Source organism: Corythoichthys intestinalis, chromosome 2 (assembly GCF_030265065.1).
Source record: "Corythoichthys intestinalis isolate RoL2023-P3 chromosome 2, ASM3026506v1, whole genome shotgun sequence".
NCBI classification, from domain to species: Eukaryota; Metazoa; Chordata; class Actinopteri; order Syngnathiformes; family Syngnathidae; genus Corythoichthys; species Corythoichthys intestinalis.
This window is the reverse complement of record NC_080396.1, coordinates 60,209,471-60,236,052: the sequence shown is the minus strand read 5'-3', so window position 1 is coordinate 60,236,052 and position 26,582 is coordinate 60,209,471. Positions and strand designations below refer to the sequence as shown.

General features: G+C 39.5%; 1 protein-coding gene across 1 annotated transcript; it reads left to right on the top strand.

Moving 5' to 3' along the window:
- Window positions 1-1,375: 1,375 nt before the first annotated feature.
- On the top strand, window positions 1,376-17,805 carry dazap2 (DAZ associated protein 2). The gene is made up of 4 exons (XM_057825348.1): window positions 1,376-1,545; window positions 8,932-9,050; window positions 9,120-9,368; window positions 13,585-17,805. The coding sequence occupies exons 1-4, from the start codon at window positions 1,533-1,535 to the stop codon at window positions 13,711-13,713; spliced, it is 510 nt and encodes a 169-aa protein (XP_057681331.1). The 5' UTR covers window positions 1,376-1,532; the 3' UTR covers window positions 13,714-17,805.
- The last annotated feature ends 8,777 nt before the right edge of the window (window positions 17,806-26,582 follow it).

Genomic DNA, 26,582 nt, shown 5'->3' with positions numbered 1-26,582 from the left:
GTTTGTTTGTTTGAGCATGTGAACAGGTGTCTTTTATACATGTAACAAGTTCAAACAGGTGCAGTTACTTCCGGTGATGAGTGGAGAACAGGAGGGGTTCTTAAAAAAGAACTAAGAGCCGAAATATTTACTAGTTGGTAATGTATCAAATACTTATTTCATGCAGTTAAATACAAATTTATTATTTAAAAATTATACAATGTGATTTTCTGGATTTTTGTATTAGATTCCGTCCCTCACAGTTGAAGAGAACTTATGATACAAATTACAGACCTCTACATGGCTTGCAAGTGGGAAAACCAGCAAAATCGGCAGCGTATCAAATACTTGTTCTCCCCACTGTAAATCTAGGCAAAGTGGCATTTTAGACCAGGTTTTGGACTGATTAGTCACCAATTTACAGGCTTTATTCCAATTCTTTCAACCGCTAGTCCTCTGTCTGATGGGAGGAGTAACTGGTTTGCTCAGTGGAAAGTTTACTCTCACTTAGTATGAGGAAGCACAACAGACCTACAGGTAACATGCACTGCATTTCATAAAAAACAACATTTGCATTACATTTTACGCCATGAAAATAATATGCGAGGCAAGGATGTGATAGAATGAGAACGTCGACATGAAAAAACAAAAATAGAAACTGAAATGAATTGAGTTTAATTTCATTGTACAATGTGAAAATTAAATCAAAAGGCAAAATCATTTGTTAAATTCACACTGTTTATTGAGTTTGTGAGAAGATTCATGTTTTTTTCTTTCTTTTTTTTTTTTTAATTTAACATAATGACTTTGTTTACAAATTCGGTGATCATTTTGTGCAGGGGTTTTCAATAAGGTTTATATCATTGAGATGTAAACATGACAGAAACTGCACAGTCAAGGTGAATGCAACCAAGCAGGTTTAATGTTTAACAATATAAGATACATTCCTCCACATTTGAGTGAAAAATTCTAAGATAGGGTTTGGGCCAGTCTTGGTTTAGTGATCTGATGATGCTGCAGGAATAAAGAAAAAACAAACATTTTGTCCAGTTTAAAAACATGCTGTCTGAATGAGAAAAAAAGTTTGAATGGAAATTCACTTGGATTTTTGCTTGCTATCTTAGATGTATCGATTTTGAATTGGGAAAAAAAAAAACAACAACTGATTTTTCTAATTCCAAAGGGTTCGGTTAATGCACGTGAGAAACTTATGTGGTTCGATACCTTTAGCAAGGTTAAGAACCACTGCTCTATTATACTATTACTACTAGTAATATTATATGCCATAATGTTATAACAAAAGGTAAGCTATCCCTCCATCTAACCAGTAGAGGCCGCAACGACTAAAAACCAAGGAGCCGCGCTGACTTGACCGCCGAACGAGAACAGATGACGTCATAGCTGTCCACAACAACAAGGAGCAGGAAAAACAAGGAAGTGGACCATTGCGCTTTACCGCCGTAAATTTGTCCTTTTTAGCAATTCTGTGACAAGATACGCAGAGTGTCCTGTAATATTCTTACATAATCCAAACCTCAAACCGGACCGCAACAATGAACAACAAAGGTATTTGGCCGCGCATTTGTCTTATTTTATGCCCCGTCCACTGCTTGGCTATGCGTCGCCAAGGCTAAAGGTAGCAATGCTAATTGTTTTGGACATCCGAGGCTGGTTACATGAAAATACACGAACCATGGCCGTGGTAATATTGGTTCAACGTGATGAGTTGTGGTTAGCGATGTCAAATTAAAGGTTTAATCAGGACGTGGTTCAAACGAGTAAATATGTGGTTATGTCATGCCGTATCGCTCATTGTCAGGCAAGAATGTATTATTGCGATCTGCTTCGAACGAGGTGGGTTCGCTTTCGTTTTCCCAAGTAACAAGTGTGACCGTCAGTAAGACTGATATTAATATTCGTAATTGGTCGAACACAATTACTCTAAGGCCAGATGTTTTTTTCTTCATAATTGGTTATTTAACATGTGTAATCACACGCTCGGGGTAAGTTGTACGGTGAGATTTAGTCGATACTGACATTACGTTACGTATAACAAGGTAACATTGAACTGGATTTATTTTAAGACTGGTGAGCAATGAGCAAGTGTCTTATTTTTATTTCGGATACTCGATTGACGTAAAGAGCAATTCCTCTGAAGATTATGTACGTAGTTGTGTTTGTGTGTGTGTTTGTGTAAAATTTAAAAGAATTGATTGACATGAGACCATTTGGCCTGTTTGCCATGGTTCCATTCTTCTTTAGTGAGTTTCCTGAATTTTTGTTCCAACTTTTTCTTTTTAAATAAATGAGTCAATCGTACTAATGGAAATGGTATTTTGCTTTAGAACTTCTAATTAGTCGTGGGATATTTTGGATTTGTTCAAACAAAATTGTGAGTTTCATCAAGAAATTGTACATTTAACTAATTCAATGAAACCTGAGATGACAAGTTGTACACAGGGTGTGGGTGGTAGTTATGTTTCAAAATCATGTTTTCATCAATCATATTTTCATAAAAGTGTTGGGAAAACTGAAATGTTCTTAAATGCTTGACTCCTGTCTATGTTAGTATGATTGATGCACTTATGTAATGTCGTCTAATCATAAAGCTACTGGAATTTGCGTGGACAATTTTGTGTCAAACTTAATGTTGTAATGCCTCTGAAAGGTATGTACTGTATGAAGGTGTGTGTAAAATTTCAAAGAATTGATTACATGAGAACAACATTGTCAGATCTTTTAAAGATGATGCTAGTAGTGAGTTAAGTATAACTTTTTTGAGATAGATAATTGATACATCAAGCATTTCATGCAGTTGTTGTGGTATAACCAAATATAACTAAAGCTCAATTGAACACAATAAGGTTTTAAACAAAGTTTTTTTTACTGCAATGAGGTCCAGAAATGCTTGTATCAAATGTGGTACATTTGTCAATATAGAGGTTTTTCATCGTGACGTGTTTCCGCCCATGTGTAAACATTCCTCCATCTTGGACCTTCTGGTGGCGTCGTTTCCCACATCTGGGCAAAATTGGAAATTTCCTAGAAAATACAACGATTACCAACCGTAAATCAAGACAGGACATTATGTTAGCTTTCGAGCTGCCACATTTAGATTACCCGGATATATAATTACCTGATAATCATGAGGAGTACTTAAACCCACCAAACTTTAAAAGTCTACAAATGCTTTGAGGGCTAGAAATACTTTGTTGCAGGATTCGTCAAGGAGCTTTTATTGGCGAAAAACAGATCAGATTTTTACATCGTCGTCAGTATAGTGAGTGAATTTTTCATGTAGACTGCTCACACATAGATTAATTTCAAGCAGACCTGTCACCAGACGGGAAATAAGAAATGCATGCAGACTGGTCGCCAGATAAGGAATATGAAATGCAGTGGACGGCACAATAAACATTCCCCTCTGTCTCGACTATACAGTATTTTGTTGGTCCACTTTGCACCACTGGAACCTATCACCATTCAGTTACTTTTTAATCTGTATTATTTCATATTGTGTTATTTATTAGAATGGCAATTATTTTAATTTTGCATGAGGGAGCAACACAATCATAGCATCAGGAACGGCCACCGTCATTTCATTTGCTGGCATTGGTTGAAGGTCTGCAAAACAACCGTCTTTTGCTTTTCAGGAGTCTTTACATAGCTAAAGATGGATGGCATGTAATCGGGTGAGAGAGGATTGTTGCTTTTCTCTCCTTCAATGAATAAATACAATAAAGAAATAAAACCAGGATAAATGCACATTAGTTAGTATATTACATTACTACTAGGGCTGCAGCTATCGATTATTTTAATAGTTGATTATCAACTGGTTAGTGCAAATAATTGAGCAATCGGATTAGGAACATTTAATGCTTTGCAGAATAGATTTTAAGAGATGTAAAACAAAGACTTGCTAAGATTGCTCTTTAAAAGAGCATTAAACGCAAATACAACATAAAATTCCCAAGTGTTTGTTCAAACGATGCAGAATTGCACTTTCATTTAAAAATAAATTAAAATACCTTAGCTTAGCCTCAAACGGTATTAAAAATAAATAAATGAGGATCTAAATACAACAAAAGAACAATTGACTAGCTTGCATAGCATAAGTCCGTTAACTTAAATGCTATAAAATGTTAACTTTTTTTTACAACGCTCTTAACAAATCGTTCACATATTCTCACCAAAAAAAAACACGCTAAATATACCTATAAACTAAATTGTAAATGCATAAAAAACTATTAGCTCAAACAAAAACTTATCTAATGTTGGTCTAAACAGGGAGCAGTTGGATTCGGCGATGTTAGACAAGTTATAGCAAAGTCACTTTTGCCACTGGAGGGCAGTGTATCCACCCATATCAGTAAAATTGAATGCAAACACTTTCAAAACAAACCATCAAAACGCCACTGTAACTAAACGAATAATCGAAGCTGCATAATTTGATTCGAAGCATTTTTCTAATCGAGTTAATGCAGTACTAACAAGATCACACGAATCACTTTAGATCAAAGCCATTCTATGTCAGATTTTATTTCTCTCGCTGCACGCAGAAGTCTATGTCAGATTTTATTTCTCTCGCTGCACGCAGAAGTGCGAGGCTTTCTTCTTGAAGCATCTTTTCTGGCTGAGTGGTAGCTTGGCCCAGCAGCCCAACATGTGCAAACACAAACGTTAGCATAATTAAAAATGAAAATAATACATTTGCATACCTCCTATGAAATGGGCGCTACAAAACCTCAAACCAACAGTTGGGAAGAAGTTTACACATTTGATGGCAGCCACCCACTTTTCATGTCGCTCCTTCTCTTTTGGGATCCCGTAAAAGTACAGATTCTATGAATTCTCCTGCACATTTGTGCAGCCAAATGCTACGCTGTACTTAACCATTTCATAGTTTGTAATTTGAAAGGAGATCGCTGCAAAGCTGCAAAGCTATGGCGTGTGTACAAGCGACAAGCAGGGTGTCAGGTCCAAGATCTGTACGGTTGGGCATCGTTTGAAATTGAACGATTCCGGTTTCATGTTTCGATTCCGGTTGCGAACGATTCCGATTCTTTAAAGAGGCAGGGTAAAAAAAAAAAAAAAAAAAGGCAGGGTCAAAAAAATCTATAGTTTAAAAATGTATTCGTTTTTATTAATGTCTTAACTTATCGATTTTTTATTTTTATGATTTATTTATTATTTTATTTTATTTTTATTATTTTTTACCGGATTATCCGGTACGAACGTAGCCGAGACGAGACACGATTATTTTTTTTACCGAAATGACCCGAGAGCCAAAGCTCTGGATAAAAAAAAATAATGCAGTTTATACGACCACCATTCTTCATGAAAAACATGCCAATCACATTTTCACCACGTACATTTGGAAAAGTGATGTCCAGTAAGCAAGCTTATCATGACGGCACAGTGGTTAGATGATAATTTAAACATGGAGAAAACGAAGTCAGCCAGTCAATAATGCATTCAGTATGTAAAATGACGAGCGGTCAGATGACTTTGTAACGCTGCCTTTATTTTCGGCTTAACAAAACTCAGGTACAAAACAACACGCGCGGAGATGCGAGCTCCAACTCCATCCAAATAGTACTGCCGTGTATCAGTTGAGCTGCTGTCAAGCAAATGTCGTGAGTGCCGCAAATTAGGGCTGGGCGATATGGCCTTAAACATGTATCACGATAAATTGAGCAGATTTATCTCGATAACGATAAATGACGATAAATTCGCCCAAGCGGACTGTTATATAATTTGAAAATCTGAATCAATGCATGAAATACAGATTAACTATTTCTTGTTGATTTATTTACCAGCATTCAATTTGATATACTGTATTTAACAATTGTACATGCAGTCTAAACATTACATTTATAAAAATTAGGGCTGTCAAAATTATCGCGTTAACTGGCGTTAATTAATTTTTTTAATTAATCACGTTAAAATATTTGACACAATTAACGCACTTGCCCAGCTCAGACATATTTAAATGTCACTAGAGTGAAAGGCCCACCTGTTAATTGTGTTTTGCGGAGTTTTGCTGCCCTCTGCTGGCGTTTGGGTGCGACTGATTTTATAGTGTAAGTAATTATTGCCATCAACAATGGCGGGCTACTAGTTTATTTTTTGATTGAAAATTTAACAAATTTTATTAAAACGAAAATATTAAGAGGGGTTTTAATATAAAATTTCTATAACTGATTTAGAACTGATTTATTGTTATAATAAACAAATACAGTCCTTATGTACCGCATGTTGAAAATATATATCCATCTTGCGTCTTATCTTTCCATTCCAACAATAATTTAGAGAAAAATATGGCATATTATATAGATGGTTTGAATTGCGATTAATTACGATTAATTAATTTTTAAGCTGTAATTAACTCGATTAAAAATTTTAATCGTTTGACAGCCCTAATAAAAATGTATTGTAAGCAATAAGAATTCAAGTATGAACATTTATAACAGCGTGTATGACTTGAACAATGTACATTGTCAAAATCAATATGCCTGTGCAAACATGTAATTGTAACACAAATGACTTGCAGCTTGAACAGTACACTTCAAAAAGACAACTTATTGTTAATGGCTGCTGTGATATAATTATTAAATACAAGTGTTTACTTTATGGTTTAAGGGTCCCCCCCCAGTGCATTTTTTCATAAATGCACGCACAATAAAAATAGCTGGGGCCATTTCTCGGTCATTTTAAGTTTTGCCGTTGGATTGTACTTTATGCAGAATTCTTTACCATCACAAAAGCTATCAGAGGAATCACACACACACAGACAGATACAAAATAACGCCACATAGTAATTGCTAGATGCAGTCCGTGCCCAATCCACTCATTAAATTCAGCCGTTTCGACCAGGTTAGAGCCTCTATCCGACTCCATAACGTTCATTTGTAGCGTTAGCCGCTAGCTAGCGTTAGCCTGGCTACCAGTAGAAAGCACTGAAAGCACCATCTCCGGAAATCGTGAGAACAAAGGAGGACAGCGGGTGAAAGCCCGTCTGGATGCCACCAAGAGTCTACTAAATGTCGGTTGAAAGTTTGGTGAACCTCCCTTAAGCCACACTCCATCACGTTTTGCTTGTAGCGTTAGCTGCTAGCGTTAGCTTACCGGGCTTTTGTTTGATTGGCTTCCTGATGATCACGTGACTCCCTACGTAAGCACACTCACTGCTTTCTTAAAGGGGAATGAACATAGACGAACAACACAGAATCAAAGCGGGATGAAAAGACTATTTTCTTGTTTTATTAATTTACCGAATTTACCGACATGGTCAAAATTACGTCGGTCATCGTTAAGAATTTCGGTGACGGTAAATTTTCGGTTTACCGCCCTGCTCTACCGCAAATGTAAACAAAGCGCTGCAGAATGGGTACATGACATCTCGCTCTTTTGAGTTAATCATTTTCACAGTGTGCAACAAAGCATATAGCATTAGCAATCACTTTTCAAATTAATTTAACTTATTTGTCTGCTCAATTACAGTCACAGTAGATAATCAAAACTTACTGGCAATTATTAACACTTATCAATTTAAATATGCACATTCATGTTGTAATGAAATAATAATATTCTGTAGCCACAAATATTATTCAAAATCTTTTCTTCTTCCAAGTTTTTTTTAGGATTAAGTATAATAATGTTTTGCTTAAAATAAGGCTGTTAAGATTATTTTCAGCTAGCTATTTTTCTTCCAAGAAATCTGAGAGAAATACACTTGAAGCGCTGGCAGATAATTTCACTTATTTCCAATAGATTTACACTTAAAACTGACTAGTTTTAAGGAAGTGTGTTTTGCAGTGTATTAATGTTATATATGTTAGGAATGGCTTACTTTTAAAGGCATTTTTGTGCAATTTATGTATTTACTCTGTAAGTAATTGTTGCCAAAAGTTTACCATTACACCATGTCAGACAATCTGTCATTATTTAGATGTTGGAATTGACTTGTTCATATTTTATGTTGAAAAAAAGAGCAATAAATTATATTTTTGCACAGTAATATTTTCTTTTGTGTATACTTTAAAATTTTACATAAATCTTTTAATAGAATTATTGGTTTGACATTATCGGTTATCGGTTGGAATGAGGAGGAAATTATCGGTATCGGTTGAAAAATGTATTATTGTGCATCACTAGTTGCTAAGCCAACGAGGCACGTATCGTACGTAGATTACCATGCGCACATTTACACGCTGTAGTGTATATTGTACTGTAAGTCAACACACAATACAAACATGTTTTATACATAAAGTACTGTGGACAAAGTAAAAATAAGGTTGAGAAAAGTACAGAGAGAGATTCAACCACAGAGAAAAAAAATCGATACCTTTCTTCACCAAAACTTGCTCCTCCCGTTGCTCCATTGCTCCAAAACTTTTCTCTGAATCTCTGAGGAGGTTTTATTGACCTGGATGACAGTCTTGCTGTCATTTCCTCGCACAAAAAAAAACAACCTGCTGTTCTTCACTGTTTTTTACCGCTCTCCTGACTTTTCTACTTTGTGTCCATTGCGGTTGCTCAAGTGGTTGCATCCATAAATGCGCCACTGCCATCACATCAGAAAATAAAGGAGCTGATTCGCTGGTTTTCTGGCGGTAGGAGAGTGAGATTACAGCAATGACATCTGTTTGGCTGTCAAGCGCAACCTCTCAGCTTTCAGAAACCGTTGAATTTTTTTCGATTGCAAAAACCGTTTCAGAGTTAAGGTTCAAAGTACGCATGCGTAAATGTGTCGCCGCCGACACATCCATCGTTAAAGGGTTAACATAACACTCAAACATGCATAGAAAAACAAATTTAGTTGTAAATGAACAAACACTCTTTAAGTCGGCATTGGGGCATTATCCATGGGCATGTATAATTATAAAAAGCAAATTCCATCACTTTTCCAAGATTCACATTTTTGAATAGTCTAGTATGTGTGTGTTGCAGGGTCATATCCACAGCAGAGTGTGTACCCACAGCAAAGCACCGCACCCGTTTACCCCCCTGCTATGCAAATGTCTCCTCAGGCGCCTCCTTACACGGACACGCCTCCGGCATACTCTGAGGTAACCATAGGGATGACTGTGAAGAATGCATTTGTTAACATGTTAACATTTTCCCATGTGTTTCCACAGATCTACCAGCCCAGATATGTACTTCCCCCTCAGGTGACCGGCCAGGTGCCTCAAATGTCCTCCCCCTATGTTGGCACTCAGGTCTACATGCCCATGCAGCCACAGATGGCCGTCGGGGCAATGGCCCAAAATGTTCCCCTGGCTTACTACCCCATGGGGGCTGTGTATCCTCCCGGTTCCACAGTGATGGTGGAGGGCGGCTACGACGCTGGCGCTCGTTTTACAGCCGGCACCAGTGTTTCCATCCCGGTGAGTGTTGGTTGTCAGCATGTTGGCATACTATAAGAGAGAAGTAGATTAGGTTGGAAATTCACTACTCACAGGGATATAAATCAAGCCCCAATGTGAATCGAAATCAAATGTGTAAATAACAGAAAAATAGTAGTGATGCACGATAATACATTTTTTTTACCGATAACTGATAATTTCCTCCTCGTTCCAGCCGATAACTGTTAATGTCAAGCCAATAAGTTGCACAAAAATGCCATTAAACGCAAGCAATTTCTAACATATACAACATTACTAACTGAAAAAAACACCTCCTTAAAATTAAATTCCCTTGTTTTCAGTGTAAATCTTTTGGAAATAAATGAAATTAGCTGCTATCGCTTCAAGTAAATTTTACTCACTTAGATTCCTTAAAATAAGAAAAATAGCTAGCTGAAAAAAAGCTTAGTAGCCTTATTACAGGCAATAAATTATATTTAATCCTAAAAAAAACTTGTCAGGAATTTTCTTTTTTCAAGAATAGATATGGTTCAAAACATTATTTGAAAGCAAATTGTCCTTTAGGTGAAAAATGACCAATTTTTAGATGTATGGACTTAGTAAGAACAAAGCAATATTTACTTCAGGGAAGTGGAATAATCTGGCGTATTCATCTGTTAACTAGTCTTTAACACTCAAAACAAGATGGACAAAATTATTTGACTCGATTTAAGAAAAAAATAATTAAGACAATTAGACTGATTAAGATGTTTTAAATTTGCAGTGCACTGTGAATGCATTACTGAGCCGGGCAGTTCTTGTGAGTGCGGTTTGGCTGTTGAAATTATCATCTAACCACTGTGCCGTCATGATAAACGTGCTTACTTGACTGACATCACTTATCCAAATATCCATGGTGAAACTGATGTGATTGGCATGTTTTTCACGAAGAATGGTGGTTGTATAATGCAGGTAAGCACGCATCCGAAAAGTAGCGGGACTCCAGATGCTGTAAAAGCAGCCGAAACCCATCGTCCCCATCATCCATGACGGCTGGTCACCGAAGGCTATAAACTGCATTATTTTTTCATCCAGGGCTTTGGCTCTCGGGTCTCTTCGGTCAAAACGTCTCTCGTCCGACCGAGCCTGGCCTCTCCTCCTGCAAAATAAGCACCCGCGCCAGGCCTCAGTCCGGCCGTGGTGGCTAATAAGTTGAAATGGAGATGAGTTGGGGCGGCGCTGCCAAAGACCGAGCCGACGGCTGGTTGTCAAAAGCATCTCAAGCCCCGTAGCTTTTCCATTTGTTTATCTATTAGCTTTAGCCTTTGCGCTAGCAGCAGCCTGTTATTAGTTCCACAAATCTTTATGATGCAGCTTTAAATGGCTGATCATTTTAGTGGTGCTGAATGAGGACGCTTTCTTTCCGCCTCGTGGAACTTCTGTAGCACATGTTTTGCAGATGGCGAAAGCGTTACTCATTTCACACACGGAAAAGTAAACGCACACTTGTAACGGAGACGCCAAGATATCAAGCATTTCGTGTGACGTCACTCATACGACAGGGGCTTCAGAGGGAGGAGGGGTTGAGGTGGCGGTCCAGAATTGGACAAAACTGCGCATATTTGGAGGCTAAATCAAGTATATAATTATCAGATTGCATTACCAGTTGAATTTTTTTTTTAATCTAGATTATCTGTGTGATGTCATAATCGCCATTATTGGCCGATAATTATCGGTAACCGATAATATCGTGTATCTTTAAAAAATAGTACACAATTCTTTTAAAATCCTTGTGAATTTCCACTCTATCTAAGACATTATAAGGAAGATAGTTTATGTTCAAACTGATCAATTTATTCTGCACAGATTCCAAAGAGAGACGGGTTATTGGAAAGGGGGGGTGGTATACTAAAATCCTCATATGTTCACGAGCAAAAACTGAGTGAGGTTGACCATTTTTTAAACATCTGTGTTGGCAAACGAAGTCCAGCAGTTTTAAAACGTTTCTCAACAAAGAATTTAGAGATTCCAAGGTTCTACAATTAAAAAATATCAAAACAAAAGAATATGGGCAAATCTCTGCATTTAAGTGGCAAGTATAAAAAAAAACGTGACATTGACTTCCCAACAACATTGATCTTTAAGGTTCCAGAAACTCCATTAAAAAGCAGTATTATTCTACAAAGGATATGCTTTAAAACCCACCATAATCTTAGATGTTACTTCAATAAACGTGGATTACAATAAAAAAAAAGTCAAATCCACTTGAACTCCAAACTAGGCATGTGCCGGTATGAGTTTCTGACAGTATGACCTTAATGACCTTAAGACAAAATATCACGGGTTAATGGCATTGCAATTACAGCTCTAAAATATGAGCTGTAAATTCCAGATACTTGGGTTAAAAAAAAAAAAAAGAAAGAAAAACTTTTTTTCCCCATTGAACAGGATTTTTATTTTTCAAAACATTAGCAAATTGAAACATTAGTATAATGTTATGTTCAAATAAATTTAAAAAATGTAATTTTTATGAATAAAATCAAAATAAATGCAGTCCTTTAGGTGAGCCTAAACCCACAGCCGAACATTATTACCATCAGAACAAAAATAATTGCGGGGTGGGTGCTCGGTGGGTGGGAGGGGGGTGGGCGGTCGCGGAGGCGCCGTGGGTGGTCTGGGGCGGGGGTTGATCGGGGCCCTGACGCTTCTTCCGCCCTGGGGCCGGTGGTTCTGGTGGACGGGGCCACGCCCGCGGGAGCCTGCCTCTTAACTCACGCACTTCTCACTTCGGCACTGTAAATATTTTTCACCCTGGCACATGCTCATACATTTCTCCGGGGAGAGTTGGGACGGGGCTTTACAGTCCCAGCCCGACTCCCCCCTGTTTTTAATGCACCACACACCAAGGTTGTGGGATGGTTGGGACCTGTTGGGGGGGGGCTCACGGCTGCCTCCTCACCACAGGCCCCGCCATCCCTGCACCTTTTTTAAATGCGCCACACACATCATACTCCACAGGAGAGCTCCGGCAAAGGGCGGTGGGACGGGCGGCTGGACAGAAACTCCATGCTGCGGTCCCACTGCCCCAAGACAAGCTCTCCTATTTTAATGCATACATTGCACTACCCTCCCCTCACACCCCCATCACGGTGCTGGGTGATGGCTGCCAGTCGGGAACCTGGCAGCCACAGTAATAGGGTGGTAGGTGGGTCCCACACTTTTTCTATATGGCGTGGCTCCCGGGGTGTGGCCTCCCCTCTGCCTTGGCTGCCGGCCGCGGGAGTGGGTTGGGGGGTCGGGTCTCCGATCTTGCATCGCCCCGTGGCAGTTCCTGGGCGTTCTCCTGCCTCCGCCTTCCCCTCTCTTCTCTGGCTGGGCATCCGCCCTGCGCTCCGTCGCGGGTCGCTGGCTGGGCGCCGGTGTATCAGCAGGGTGTCGCCTGCACCGGCGGGGGACCCTGCCTTGCCTGGGGCTTGGTGGGCCGCTGGGGGTCCCGTGGCGTGCCGTGCCGGTTGGGGGGCTGTGGCTCGTGGCCCGGGTGGGCGGGCGGGGGTGGGTGTAGGCGTGGGGTTGGTGATGCGTCCCCTCCTGCCATCCCTGAAGGCCGGTTGATGGGCGCGCGGGTGGCCCGGGGGACCACCCTGGGTCCCGGGGGGGGGGACGGTGGCTCCTTTGCTGGGCGGCGGGAGGAGGGATGGGCTGCGCAGGATTTCTCCCTGCATTTTTGAGACATAAAAAATAGCTAATACCGTAGGGACGGTATGACGGAAAATGGGGGGAAAAGGTTCAGGGGTTTCACCTCCTCCAGCCATCGTGTAGCACAGCTGACTCACTGACATTGAGCAACAACCGGTGGGGGAGGGTTGAGCCTTGTAGCTGAAAGCGAGGGATTTCTCCCTGCATTTTTGGGACATAAAAAATAGCTAATACCGTAGGGATAGTATGATGGAAAATTTTTGCGGTTTTGAAACCGTGACGTTTTCATACAACAGTATACCTTGAAACCCGTAATTAGCACATGTCTACTCCAAGTATACCGGTAATCTGATAATTCCAAATTGGCTATTTCATAATCATTTTATAACATTGGCCTTTTAATCAAATTGCTGCAATGTTGTATAAAGTATCTGAAATTGAAATTTAGGTGAGCTCAAAAGTACCTTGACAGGAAATGCCTTAATTGTTCGGAAGTCCGCACAGTTCCTTTGAGGAATGATTGAACTGGTGTGGTTGATCGCATTCTCTTGTTTCCCCTTAGCCACCACCTCCCGGACATCCCCCAAATGCGGCTCAATTGGCAGCCATGCAGGGCGCCAACGTGGTGATGACGCAGCGCAAGAACAACTTCTTCTTGGGTGGCTCCAGCGGAGGTTATACAATCTGGTAACGGTAGCCGCTACCCGATCCAGCGCCCACCCCCTGCGCAACATCACGTACCTCTCCCCATCCGAAGGCCGCTTGGCCACAATACTGATATCACCTAATGGAATGTAATGTTTTCGAGCCCGTGTGAAAGGTACAGTACTCCACTTGTAACCAAGCGATCAAATGACAAATGCAAGTCTTAAATGTTGTAGAATCCATCCCATCATCCTCCATTGCGTTTAGCTTCCTTATTAGTTTAGGTCATGCCAGGTGACACTAGTGGCCTGTGCTTTAACACTAGTGGATCAGTAGGTTAGCGAGGCATTTAAACTTGATAGATTTCACAATGGTTAAACGTTCTATGGTAAGTTAAGAGCTCAAGATGTGGAAGAATCTTTATCCCCCAATCAATTCATATAAAAGAGCATCACAGCTATTCTTTGGCTGGCTAGCAATGAAAACAATGTTTAAAAATGTGCAAAGCGGGTAAGATCTTGAGCCCTCCGTATCTATACTAAACCTATTCTATATCAGAGGTTCTCAACGGGTCTTGCACTGTTGTGCCGCGGCACACTAGTGTGCGGTGAGAGATCATCAGGTGTGCCGCGAGAAATTATCCAATATCGCATTTTTATTGTATTTTTTTCGTCGTCGGGTGGAGTTGCAGTAGGAAGGACGGAGAAGGTAGAAGGTTTGGGTCGTGTGCAGAGGAGCAAGGTATTGCTCGTGTCGCGTTTAAGAACTGCTCGGATTTCTAGCCATCAGCCACCTTGCTGTCTGCGGCAATGAGGACCCCAGCACGTCTACTGTACATCATTTGAATAGACTCGTCAAGTGTTGATATACATGAAAGTGTCCTTTCCATTTTATCCATGTGTGACGGCTCTCAATCCTCCCCATGTTTTATACCAACACATTGTCAAGGCCAGCAAGGTAGCTGATGGCTAGAAATCCAAGCAGTTCTTGAACACGGCACGAGCAGCTATCTAGCGCCATGGTGCCAAGCAAGCTTAAGCATCATCTCCAAACGAAATACCCATAGCGTCAAAACAAGTCGATGGACGATTTTGTTCGCATTTGTGAAAACACAGAGAAACAGGCAACTTTTTTGATAAAAACTACAAAGGTAAATGAGGTAAATGAGAAAGCCCTCAAAGCCAGTTACTTTGTTGCTGAATTTGTTGCTAAATCCCAAAAGTCACACACTGTGGCAGAGACATTACTACTACCTGCCTGCAAAGCCATTGTCGACAAGATGCTCGGCCCTGATGCGGTTAAAGAAATTGCTAAAGTCCCCTGTCTGATAATTCTCAGCTTTTCAAGCCTAACTGCTATAAAAAATAAAAACCGAGAGGGACTTAGAGCTGTAGAAGAAGCGTTTCGTGTGTGTCTTTATTCAATTCCTGCCAGGATATCGGCTAAATCTAAACAGGCTCAAGTTTCACACTGAATAAGTACAAATATTGAGAAATTATTTTATAATTAAAACTACGTTACAGAAAGTAATTTTGGAACATTTTTTGTGGTGTGCCGAGATTTTTTTCCGATGTAAAAACGTGCCGTGACTCAGAAAAGGTTGAAAAACACTGTTTTAGCAGATGTCAAACCAAATTGTTGTTCGGAAATATTTGACAGCATTTAACATTCAAATGATTGTAGAAATGGTCAACTTTAGTTCAGCTACGATAAAAAGGCCATTTAATTAGACATTCCTGAAATTGAGCACAATTTAAGGAAGTACAGTACAACTGCAAATATCTGTAGTTAATATCCATAAAGTCTGAATCAGCATTTCAGTCATAATTGTTCCTCCAAACAGCAGCACAAGCCCAGAGATGCTAAGCTGCTGCATGGTAATTAAAATCAATATCAGGAGTGCAGTAAATACTTTTAAGATATTCATGACCGACTTAATTGAGAATCACTGGTCTAGAGACCAATATATTTCATTTCAGTCTGCATCGATAGATAAAAACAGTCGGGAACATTTCGAGCCACGTTCATGTAGTTTACGATAATAGAGCTGCCTAATGGTGAAGGTGAATCGCAGTTACAAAGTTGAACACACACAAAAAAAATCCCTACTTGTCTTTTTTGTTTAATAATCTTTGCGTGTAGTTAAACTAGATGTTGAAGTTTCATGTAAATACCAGTGTCACAAAAATTCTCCAGGAAAAAAACACATCAAGATTGAGCTCGTCTTTTACACAGTGTCTAAAAATATATATATATATATATTATAAACCGTATATATAGCAAGTAGCATTTAAAAAAATAAACTTTGAAAACAAATGTTCGAATGTACTTGCAGAAAAAGTGGTTTACTGTACCTTGTTGGGCAACCTGTAGATTTAACATAGTCAAGTGCCAAAGAGCACTGGGGCTCATCCCCATTCAATGAAACAAAACGTTCAAAGGAAAAAGGAAAGATTTAGTAAATCCAAATAGAGTTGACTGGGTCAGATGGGTTGGTGTGATATTTGTAGCGTTTAGTTCATTCTGTTTTAAAGTCGGGTACCCAGAGTTTATACACTAAATGTCTGAAATGTGCTTACTTGTGCAACTATTTTTCGTTTTAATTGGTATTTATTTATGTGAGATAGAGGCCCCTTTTCTGCATACCATTCGACATGTTTGCCAAGGTTCCTTGGATTCCTTAAGTGAGTCTCCTGAATTTGTTTTGTCTTTTTCTTTTTAAACCAATGAGTCAACTGTACCAAAGAAAACGGTATTTTGCATTAACCATTAATCAGTCGTGGGATATTTTGGATTTGTTCAAAAAAATTGTTTAATCATTAAATTGCACATTTGTACAAATAAAATCTGAGATTCACAGTTAAACTGACAAATTCTAGACAAGGGGTTGGTGGTTATTTTTATCATTGTGGTTTCGTGCGAGTGTAAGGAAAACTGTGAAATGTTCTGAGAGACAACAGCTGTCTATTCATGTTGCATTTCTCTAATGACGTCCAATCAGAAACCTATTGGGATTTGTGTGTGTGTGTGACTATTTTGTGCCGATCTTAATATTATAATGTAAAGTTTATCTAAAGGTGCAAAATATTAGCGGGGGAAATATCAGATTCAGAGCAAACTCTCGGATGTCGGTCAAGTTTGGCTCAATGGAGTCAATGGAGACTTGTGACTGGGCCTAGCCAATCACCACGCTGTATACTTTTACGGAAGCACTGCATTAGATGATGAAACCCATTTTAATTTGTTCAAGAGCATTTTGCGTGGTGAGGTTCCCTTGTGGAGGAAACTTTTGCCACTTATTTAAGTCCCAAACAGAATGATTAGTGTGGAAGAAAACTCTTTCCTTGACATCCAGGAATAGATAACAGCTTACTTGCGGAACTCACATTCATCTGTTAACAGAAGAGTTGAATCAAAATGCACTTAATGGAGACTGTTTTTATTCAGTCTGTATGCTGTGAGTTATGTACTTTATGGAACTACAGTGTCTGAACAAAAAGTTGATGTTTGCAGATTGTTGTTCGCTGGGTATCCGACTGATCAGGTTTTGGCTGCTGTAGCTACAAGGAAGTGTTTTTCAAAAGCTGTCACGGTACTTGTACCGCCAATGATGCAGATGCTGTGTAAACAGACATCAGTGATAGGATGAGCCTTTCAGGGTAAAGTTGGGGGGGAAAGGGTGCCTACAGCTTCCAAAACTTGAAATGGCCATGTTTAGTTTTGTATTCTTTTTCCCGTGCCAGCAATATGAAGTACTTCCTGTACAAGTGCAGCAGTAACGCCAACCGCGGCCGGACAGACTTCCTCTCTGTTGAAGGATCATGGACATTCCTGGTTCAGGGATTCTATTTCCGACGTTTTGTATTTAAAAAAAAAAAAAAAAGAAAAGGAAAAAAAAGCGCTGAAGCGACTTATTATGCACACGTTCTATCTTTTGAGATTGATTAAGGAGACGAGTGTCAACGACTTAGGTGCACTTAACTTTTTTATACTAAACTTAAGATTTAAAAAAGTAAGTTTAGAATAAAGGTTATTTTGGACATTTGAGAAGTTTGTTGTTTAAATTTATTCACATATGTAATGTATTGAAATGGGGTACACTGATAAATAAAGGACATTTGTTTTTTTGTAACGTGAATGCATGCTGTACTTTTTTTTCCACCTCATTTGATCAAGAATCAATAAATCACTCTGGTCCTTATTCACCATCTCTTCACAGCCAATGGCGTACCGCAAGCAACACGTCACTTTTGCTCATTAATATTTATGACGTTAGCAATTGTGGCTGGGCGGGTCAACCTCCTGTCTGTGCCCAATAGTAAATGAATGGAAATAGTGTACTAACGAGATGTTTACTGAGCTAAACCTACCAATTCTGTCCGAAAATGATGTCCCTGGTGCTAAATTCGCTGGTAAAGATGTGGAAGAACATAGAAATGTTCAGTTAAAGAGATGGCTTAAGTGTCGAGGGCTGAAAAGGACAGGAAATAGAGCTGAGCCGATATATGCCCGGTCTTTCTCATATCCTCTGGTTGTCTTGCGTCTGACGGTTCTTTGGGGCAACTTACATTGCTATTTTTGTGTAGCGATCACAAATGCTACTCAGTGACAGCCAATGAACACTTTTAATTTTTTCATTAATAACAAATCTTAATTCTTTTATTTACACTTCCCCTGTACAAAAGTTGTTTTTTTACAACAGAAAAGGCAACAGTGGCAGTCAGATACCATTTTCATTTTTTTCAGGTCATTCATTGTCAGACACAGGCATGAAAATGGGTCAGGGGTTAAAAAGGTGAGAAGGGTGTGGAGGAAATATGTTCCGGTACACTGTACAACCCAACAAAATATTGAGCTCTGTCGACCCACACTGTGTTTCAGCAGGGCCGTGCAGAGACCGGTGGAGGGGCGGGTGCTCATAGATCAAGAGGGGCACATGAACAAGTACTTAAAACACCTTAAAACAACATAACTTCAATGGCGTACCGCAAGCAACACGTCACTTCCGCTCATTAATATTCATAGCGTTAGCTACTGTTACTAAGCTGGGACAAAGCTAGGACAAGCCACCGATTGTCTCTAATAGGAAATGAATGGAAATCGTGTACGAAGGAGATGTTTACAGCGCTAAACCTACCAATTCTCTCCGAAAATGATGTGCCTGGTGCCAAATTGACTGGCATAGATGTGGAAGAACATAAAAATGGTCAGTTAAAGAGATGGCTTAAAAAAAGACGAAAAAAACGAGCTGACCTAAGCGTAGCTTTAGCTTTTTTTTATCGACGCGACTGACAATGACATTCTCCGGTTTCAACAAGCTATCCTTTACCATCAACTCTGTCTTTCTTATATATCCTCTGGTTGTCCTAAGTCTCTTACCGTTCTTGGGGGTAATTTAGTTAGCTTTGTGTAGCGATCGCAAATGCTACTCAGTGACAGCCAAAGAACACTTCCCCCTTACTAAAGTTGTTTTATATATATATATATATATATATATATATATATATATAACAGAAACGGTAACAGTGGCAGTCAGATACCATTGTAATTTTTTTCAGGTCATTCATTGTCAGACAGAAGCAGTACGGCACAACGTTACGCTAAAAAAAATAAAGTAAAAATATAAAAATGGCTTACCTCTTTGTCCTCTGAAAGACCATGCCAACCCAACATAATGTTTACTGCATATGAAACGTGAATGGATTTGCCGAGCTGGTGTTAAAGTCCGCGCAAGTTGCTTCGGTTTTCACATTTTTTCCTCCCGAGTTTTTGGTTTCCGTGAACGTATGAAGAAAACATCCTTCATGGTCGTAATGTCTAGAGTCGTTTCTACAAGTTCCAAAAAAGCAATGCGTGATCGGCGTGTTCGTTTTTGAAAGATTACCGGCGAAAAGTAGCACTTTTTACGTTGGGTCTATGCAAGGGCGGGTCTATAATGTCCCACTTTGGCTTTACTTCCGCTTTACGATGCGACGTCACGGTCTAAAAATAACCTGCGTGCAGTACGCCATTTTAACCAGTTTTAGATAATAATTGGCTGCAACTGTGACATACTTTAATTGGGAGGGGGCAACAGTGAATAGAAATCAACACTGTCATCAACACTTTCTGGCTGTGACTCAGTCAGTCTGCCTCTTTTCTTCCTTCAACCTCTGCATCAAAACTTACTTCCTCAACTTGTTCATCTGAGAACAAACCACATCAGATTGTCACTGAGCCACCAACAGGACAGTTTTCACAAAACTATTATTTCATTATTATCCATACTTAACAACACTAGCACCTAATAATAAAGCAATGGCATAAAATCATATAGAAAAATAACATTGTAATTATGTTTATAATTGTATTTTATACCTGACTATCCTTGCAAACGTATTCTTACCAAGTGTGCTATTCACCCAGCTGATGAGGTATCCACTAGAGGTGTGCATCGACACTGCCCTCACGATTCGATTCGATTACGATTCGGAAGGCCACGATTCGATTCGATTCGATTCAGAGGGTCACGATTCGATTCGGTTCGATTCGGCAATGCATTGCGATGCATTAAAGCCTGGGATGCATTAAAATTCTAAAGCAAAGCATATTTTTCGTGAATCATGAGCCAACACAAGCGGACAGACTAGGGCTGCAGCTATCGAATATTTTAGTAATCGAGTAATCGACTGAAAATTCTATCGATTAATCGAGTAATCGGATAAAACATATTTTTAGGTGAAGAGCAATTATAGATATACATGAGAAAACAAGACATTTTATCATTTTCAGTCAATCAATGTCTTTATTTTTTATGTGTATTGTTGAAAACAGCCAACAATTGCATCTCAGATGTAACTAGAATTAAAAAAAAGACTAATTCACTATATATATATATATATATATATATATATATATATATATACATACACACACCTAAAAATGCCTTTACGCTTGATAACACACATCGCTTAAAAGTTACGATTTTTTCCCACGTTTTTCAATTGAATTTTTATTTGTGTCAAGCCATTTTTAAGTTCTAGTAAAGTTTTAAGTTAGTCTAAACTGTAAGTCCTGATAGGATTTTGAATTTTTGCAGTGTTCAAAATAAATGTATGATACAGGCTGTATTGGAGCACATTAGGGACTAGTGCTACTTGGTGTTTTATCCAGCAATGACTACTGAGCTAAAATTGATAGTTAGCATTATTGAGTTTTTATTTGACACCCTCATCACTCCACAACGCTATGTTATGTTAAAGCCTGTATGTAAGACACGTTAGCCACGCATCGAAAGTGGTCTTAATTAATAGAAACCTAGCCCTCCGCAGGGCTAACGTTACGTGAGCTAGTAGTGACAGTAACGTTAATCTTATATATTAGCGCTTAGCGCTCTTTGTTAGCGCTTAGCGCTCTACTGCTTTAAGATGGCGGCTGTTTGCTAACGCTGCCCAGACGCGGCCTAGTCTGTCATTGTGCATCTAGTTCAACATACATGTGATCTCTATGAGACACATCAGAGCTAACTGCAACTAACGTAGCATGTGCAGGCTAGTATTTTGCAACGTCGGAGTCGTTTGTAGCGGCTGTCTGCTGCAGTAAGTTTTTTTTTTTTGCTTCTTCCTCTACGCACGTGACATCAGCGCGTTGTCCCGCATTAAAAGTAGTCCGAGCAAAACGTGATGCTTAGAGCTGTCAAAATAAACGAATACTCGAGGTGAATAAAATTACTCGGATCAGTTTTTAAACTCGAGTTACTCGAGTTGCTCGAGTATTCGTTTCAGCTCTAGGACAGACATTAAACAACTTATTGGCTCTTGTGTCACTCCTGGTTGAAGTCAAATGAAAATAGTATACTTTCATATATATCTTTAAAAAAAAAAAATCAGATCACAGCATTTAATTAGTGCTTTGAATGAGACCAGGGCTTTCTCTTTTTTTTTTTTTTTTTTTTTACACACAGTAGCAGCCTTTCACACAGTGCAACATCTGAACTCCTGTGCAAAATTAGTAATAACAGTCTCTGTATTTTAGTCACAACGACCTATCAATAAAAATATTCAAGTAAATATTAAAGAAAACGACAAAGAAAATATTGTAGTGCAGCAGCATCTTTATCGCAATATCAATCCAGGGATCAGTTCAGTTGCAAACAAAAACTAAATTGCAATGTAGAACAAAAGTAAAATGTAGGCCTAGCCTATCTTATATCTATAATATCTCTCGCTCCCTCTTCCTCCGTTTCAGCCATTGTTATGTTATGTCCTATCTCTCTGCTCTCTCGATTACAACTGCGCTTGTCTGTGACGTTACTCCAGTAAGGAAGCAGATTTGGGTTCCTCGTCCCCCCTGCATAGAGGTTAGATCTTGTGCCCAAACCCGACCCGACCCGAAATGTTAAGCATTCACGTTTCGGTGGGTCAGGTCGGGCTGCGCCGGACTAATAATTTTTTTTTTTTTTAAATGCGCAGAGGGCTCTTTTTCTTCTTCTCCTCCCGTTATTTCGTTGTGTGAATGCTTTTATAATTTTCATAAAAATATGTGGACTATTTAAATATTGAGTAAACTTGCGTTTTTTTCCTGCCAACAGAATTCGTTACGAAAGACACTTTTGTTTATGCACACAAAGGCAAATGTGATCCTTTTGAATCTTCTCCTCTGTGTGTCTGTAAAACCGTTTTTTTTTTTTTTTTTTATTAAACTTTCCCAGCGTTATTTTGTTGTGTAAATGCTTCTATAAATCTCATAAAAATATGTAGACTATTTAAATATTGAGAAAACTTGCGGGTTTTTTTCTGCCAACTGAGAATTCGTTACAAAAGACACTTTTATTTATGCACACAAAGGCAAATGTGATCCTTTCGAATCTTCTCCTCTGTGTGTCTGTAAAACCGTGTTTTTTTAAAAATATTAAACTTTCCCAGCGTTATTTTGTTGAGTAAATGCTTTTCTAAATCTCTTAAAAATATGTAGACTATTTAAATATTGAGTAAACTTGCGTTTTTTTGTCTGCCAACTGAGAATTTGTTAGGAAAGACACTTTTATTTATGCACACAAAGGCAAATGTGATCCTTTCGAATCTTCTCCTCTGTGTGTCTGCAAAACCGTGTTTTTTTTATATTAAACTTTCCCAGCGTTATTTCGTTGTGTAAAGGCTTTTATAACTCTTATAAAAATATGTAGACTATTTAAACAGTAAGAAAACTTGAAGAAATGAAAATAAATTGCTGCGTTTTTTTTTTCCCGCATCACTCGGCTCGGGCATGCAAATCTATAGTTAATTGATCTGGCCGGTCGGGCTTCAATACCAGCGGGCCGTGTCGGGTTGGGCTGAAATTCTTTAGGCCCGATCTAACCTCTACGGGCTTGCTTTGAATGTAAAGTAGCTCTCTCTGAGAATAACAATACAAATGGGGAAACCAAATCCATTTCATCACCGGAATTGCGCAGGGAAGATTTTTTAACGTACTTACATGTTTTAAAATGCACTGAATCGATTCAGCGTGTTGCCCGCATCGAATCGAATCGTCCCTGCCCCGCATCGGGATGCATCGCCGCATCGATTATTGTTGACACCCTTACTAATATATGCATCTTGCTTCTCAATGTAAAATCTGAATACATACATTGAACACGCACAAAAAAAAATGAAGGGGGGGTGCTACTTCGCGGTTTTCACTTGTTGCCACGGGTTCTGGTCCACATTAACGGCGAAAAAACAAGGGATCACAGAACACCATTACCATTTCTGAAAAGCTTTAAGAAGCAAGAATCATTCCCACCACTCGTCAGGCCGATGTTGTGCTGACACCGGCCGTCAGCTCAAGTCCCAGCCGAAAATAACGCGTCTCAGGCGGACGACAGGAGCGATTCGAGGCGCCCCCCTCCATCCGAGAGCATGCAGCTTAATTTGACTCAACAGAGCGTTTCTTCGTTTATATTACCGCTAAATACACAAGCTTGACGCCAATTTACTGGGAGCTATTTTTTCCACGGGAGATTTGGCTAGCTCTGGCAGTGTTCAACACAAGCTGCAACGAATGGCAGTAACTTTATTATATCGCAAAATATAAAAACGATTGAAACTATTACTCACCAAATTCAATCTGCTGGCAAATACAGGCAAGTGTGTATGCTGCGCTCTGGTCTGCCCCGATGTGGATAATGCCTGCTTTTTGTTTTCACAGCTTTGCAATGCAACCAAAGGCTCTCCAAGCACTCCATGTACACATAAAGAGTGCACGGAATAATGGAACGCAGTTTGGGCCGATGATTGGTTCTCGTCAGCGAAGCATCTAGAACAGGGGTGTCCAAACTTTTTGCAACGGGGGCCAGATTGGGTGTGGCAAAAATGTGGGGGGGCCGACCTTGGCTGACGTCCTTTACGTAGAACAATACATTTAAGCAAATTTTATCAAGCCATTCTGTGTGTCACATTCGCTTTCTTATTATTTTATAATTAATAAATTCAACAATCTTGCAACTCGCCTTTGTGGCGTTCTCTTTCGACTCTCGGGCTCTTACGAAATACTGCTGCTGTGAAATCAAACTAGCTTTAAGTTAATTCAATTTCTCGCTGTCTATCTTCCCTATGATCAAGAGAGATTGACTTTCCCTATAATCTTGTCGTACATGTCAGCGTGTCTTGTTTGGTAATATCGCCTCACATTGAACTCAACAGCGACTCTCTTTGCAAATAAGGCAGACACAGTTGTTGCGTAGTTTAGTGAAGAAATAGTCCAATTTCCATCTATCCTTGAAGCATCGGCCGTCGCAGTCAACTTTTTTTGTTTTGTTAATTGTCACCATTTTAGAAAATTGGTAGGGTCACACGAGGTAATGTTACTTAGAGTGCTGCTGCCTTTTAGTGGGTAAATGAGGAGCAGCATTTAGTGTGTAAGCTACTTCTTATGCTGGTAGCAGTACTACTGACCAATTTATTAAGTCTGTGTGCGGGCCAGACGTTATTGATTTTATGACAGAAGCTGAGGGGCCGGATGAAATTTGACCAAGGGCTGCATTTGGCCCTTGGGCCGGACTTTGGACATGTCTGATCTAGAAGGATTTGCTGACTGTCCAAGTGTCACTTTTTTAAAGGACCGATTTCTGAATTGCTCAGTTTACGTACTAAGTTACTCAGATGATGATAATAATAATAAAATCTCCCGGAAAAAAATTGTCCTCGGATCCACGCAATTCACGTAGGTCACCCTTTTTGAGAGAGATTTTCATGCCTGCAGACAGAAGCAGCATGGCAAAATGCCATGCTAAAAAATATCAAAATGGCTTGCCTCTTCATCCTCTGAAGGACCATGGCCCCCAACAAAATGTTGACTGCATATGAAATGGGAATGGCTTCACCTTGCTGGCGTTAAAGTAGTTTTTTGGACGTCCGCACAAGTTGATCCATTCTTCACATTTTTTTTTTTTTTGAAAGATTGCCGGAGAAAACAAGCAGAAATAACATGGTTTGTATGCGAGGGCATGACTATAATGTCCCACTTCCACGGCATTACGATGGCGACGTCACGGTCTAAAAATAGCATTCATGCGGTACGCTATTGGAGCACAAGCCTGGGGGGGGGGGTAAATATTGCCTCGACTACTGTGCTACTTCATGTTAATTTAAAAGAAAAAAAAAAGTTCCATCTCGGAACAAGAAACTGTGTGGGTAAAATGTCAGGGAGGAAAAATCCATGGAGGGTCCCAAACTTTTCTATTGTGAATGTAACACTGAAAACGTTTTACAGTTCTTTGTAAACTAAAAATGAATACAATCTTCAACAGTATCTTTTTATTGGCTTCCATATTTGTCAAACATGGTAGTCAAAGCATGTGAATAATCATACCAAACATTGTTTTCTTCATTTAAAACTAAAAGCTAGGCTAGAGATGTTTGATAAATATTGCGGCACACAAGTTCATTTGACACTTTCATGTACAGGTATGTCCAAAAAACAAAACAAAAAAAAACTTCCATTTCATGAAAGTTATTTTTCACTAGTAATTTCTAAGTCATTAAGCATAGTTTGACATATTTGAAGCCATAGTTTCTGGTAAGGCATATGTCTGACAAATGATTAAAACAAGGCTTTAGACCCAACAATGTTAATGACCTGAAGTGAAGATAAAAAATACTTTCACGATATTTTGTTGTTGTTGTTTTACCTGTAATACAGATCCTGCTTTAAATCCTTCCACCTGTTTCCTGCATGTCTACCAAATGCAACACATCCAAAAATACAACATTCCCGTGGATCTTTGGTTTCACACAGCCACTTCAAGATGGTTTGGCATTCGTCTGGTGCAGCACTTCTCTTGCTGTAACAATCCATCTAAGGGCGTTTAGTCTCTCAAATAAAGTATTCTTTCTTTTCGCCAGCAGTCTGGTTATTGCCCTCCTCGTTGGGGTCCTCTCCAGGGGCCAGCTCCCCTGTGGTCCTGTAGTCCCCCTTGTTGTGGCACATGTAATGATACATCAGGATTCCCAGCAGGACCACTGTCAGCACGATGAACGTCACTACCACTGAGGGGCGCACAAAAGGGATTCAGATTCGTCTTCGATCGCGATCAGTGACAACGGATCATGCCCGTGAGGAAATAATTACCTCCAATTACTGTCGCGTCTGGTTTTATGAGGGTCGGAGTTGTCTCCACTGAAACTACAGTTAAACAAACTTGTGAGTTTTGCCATTCAGTCGTTCAGTCGATGTGCAACACAACCAACGATGCTCCTGATTCGCATATTTAGAGTGCGGAGCGTGGGAATAAGGCGCATTCGTTTCTTCCTTGACAATTGCACCAGTTCATATTTGATATCATGCTGAACTTTACAGCTGAAGTGTTAACTTTTTAAAGGTCATATGGCACCACATGAGATGTTTTCAACTATAACAGGTTTGGGGCATTTTAAACATGAGATATAATGATAGCGA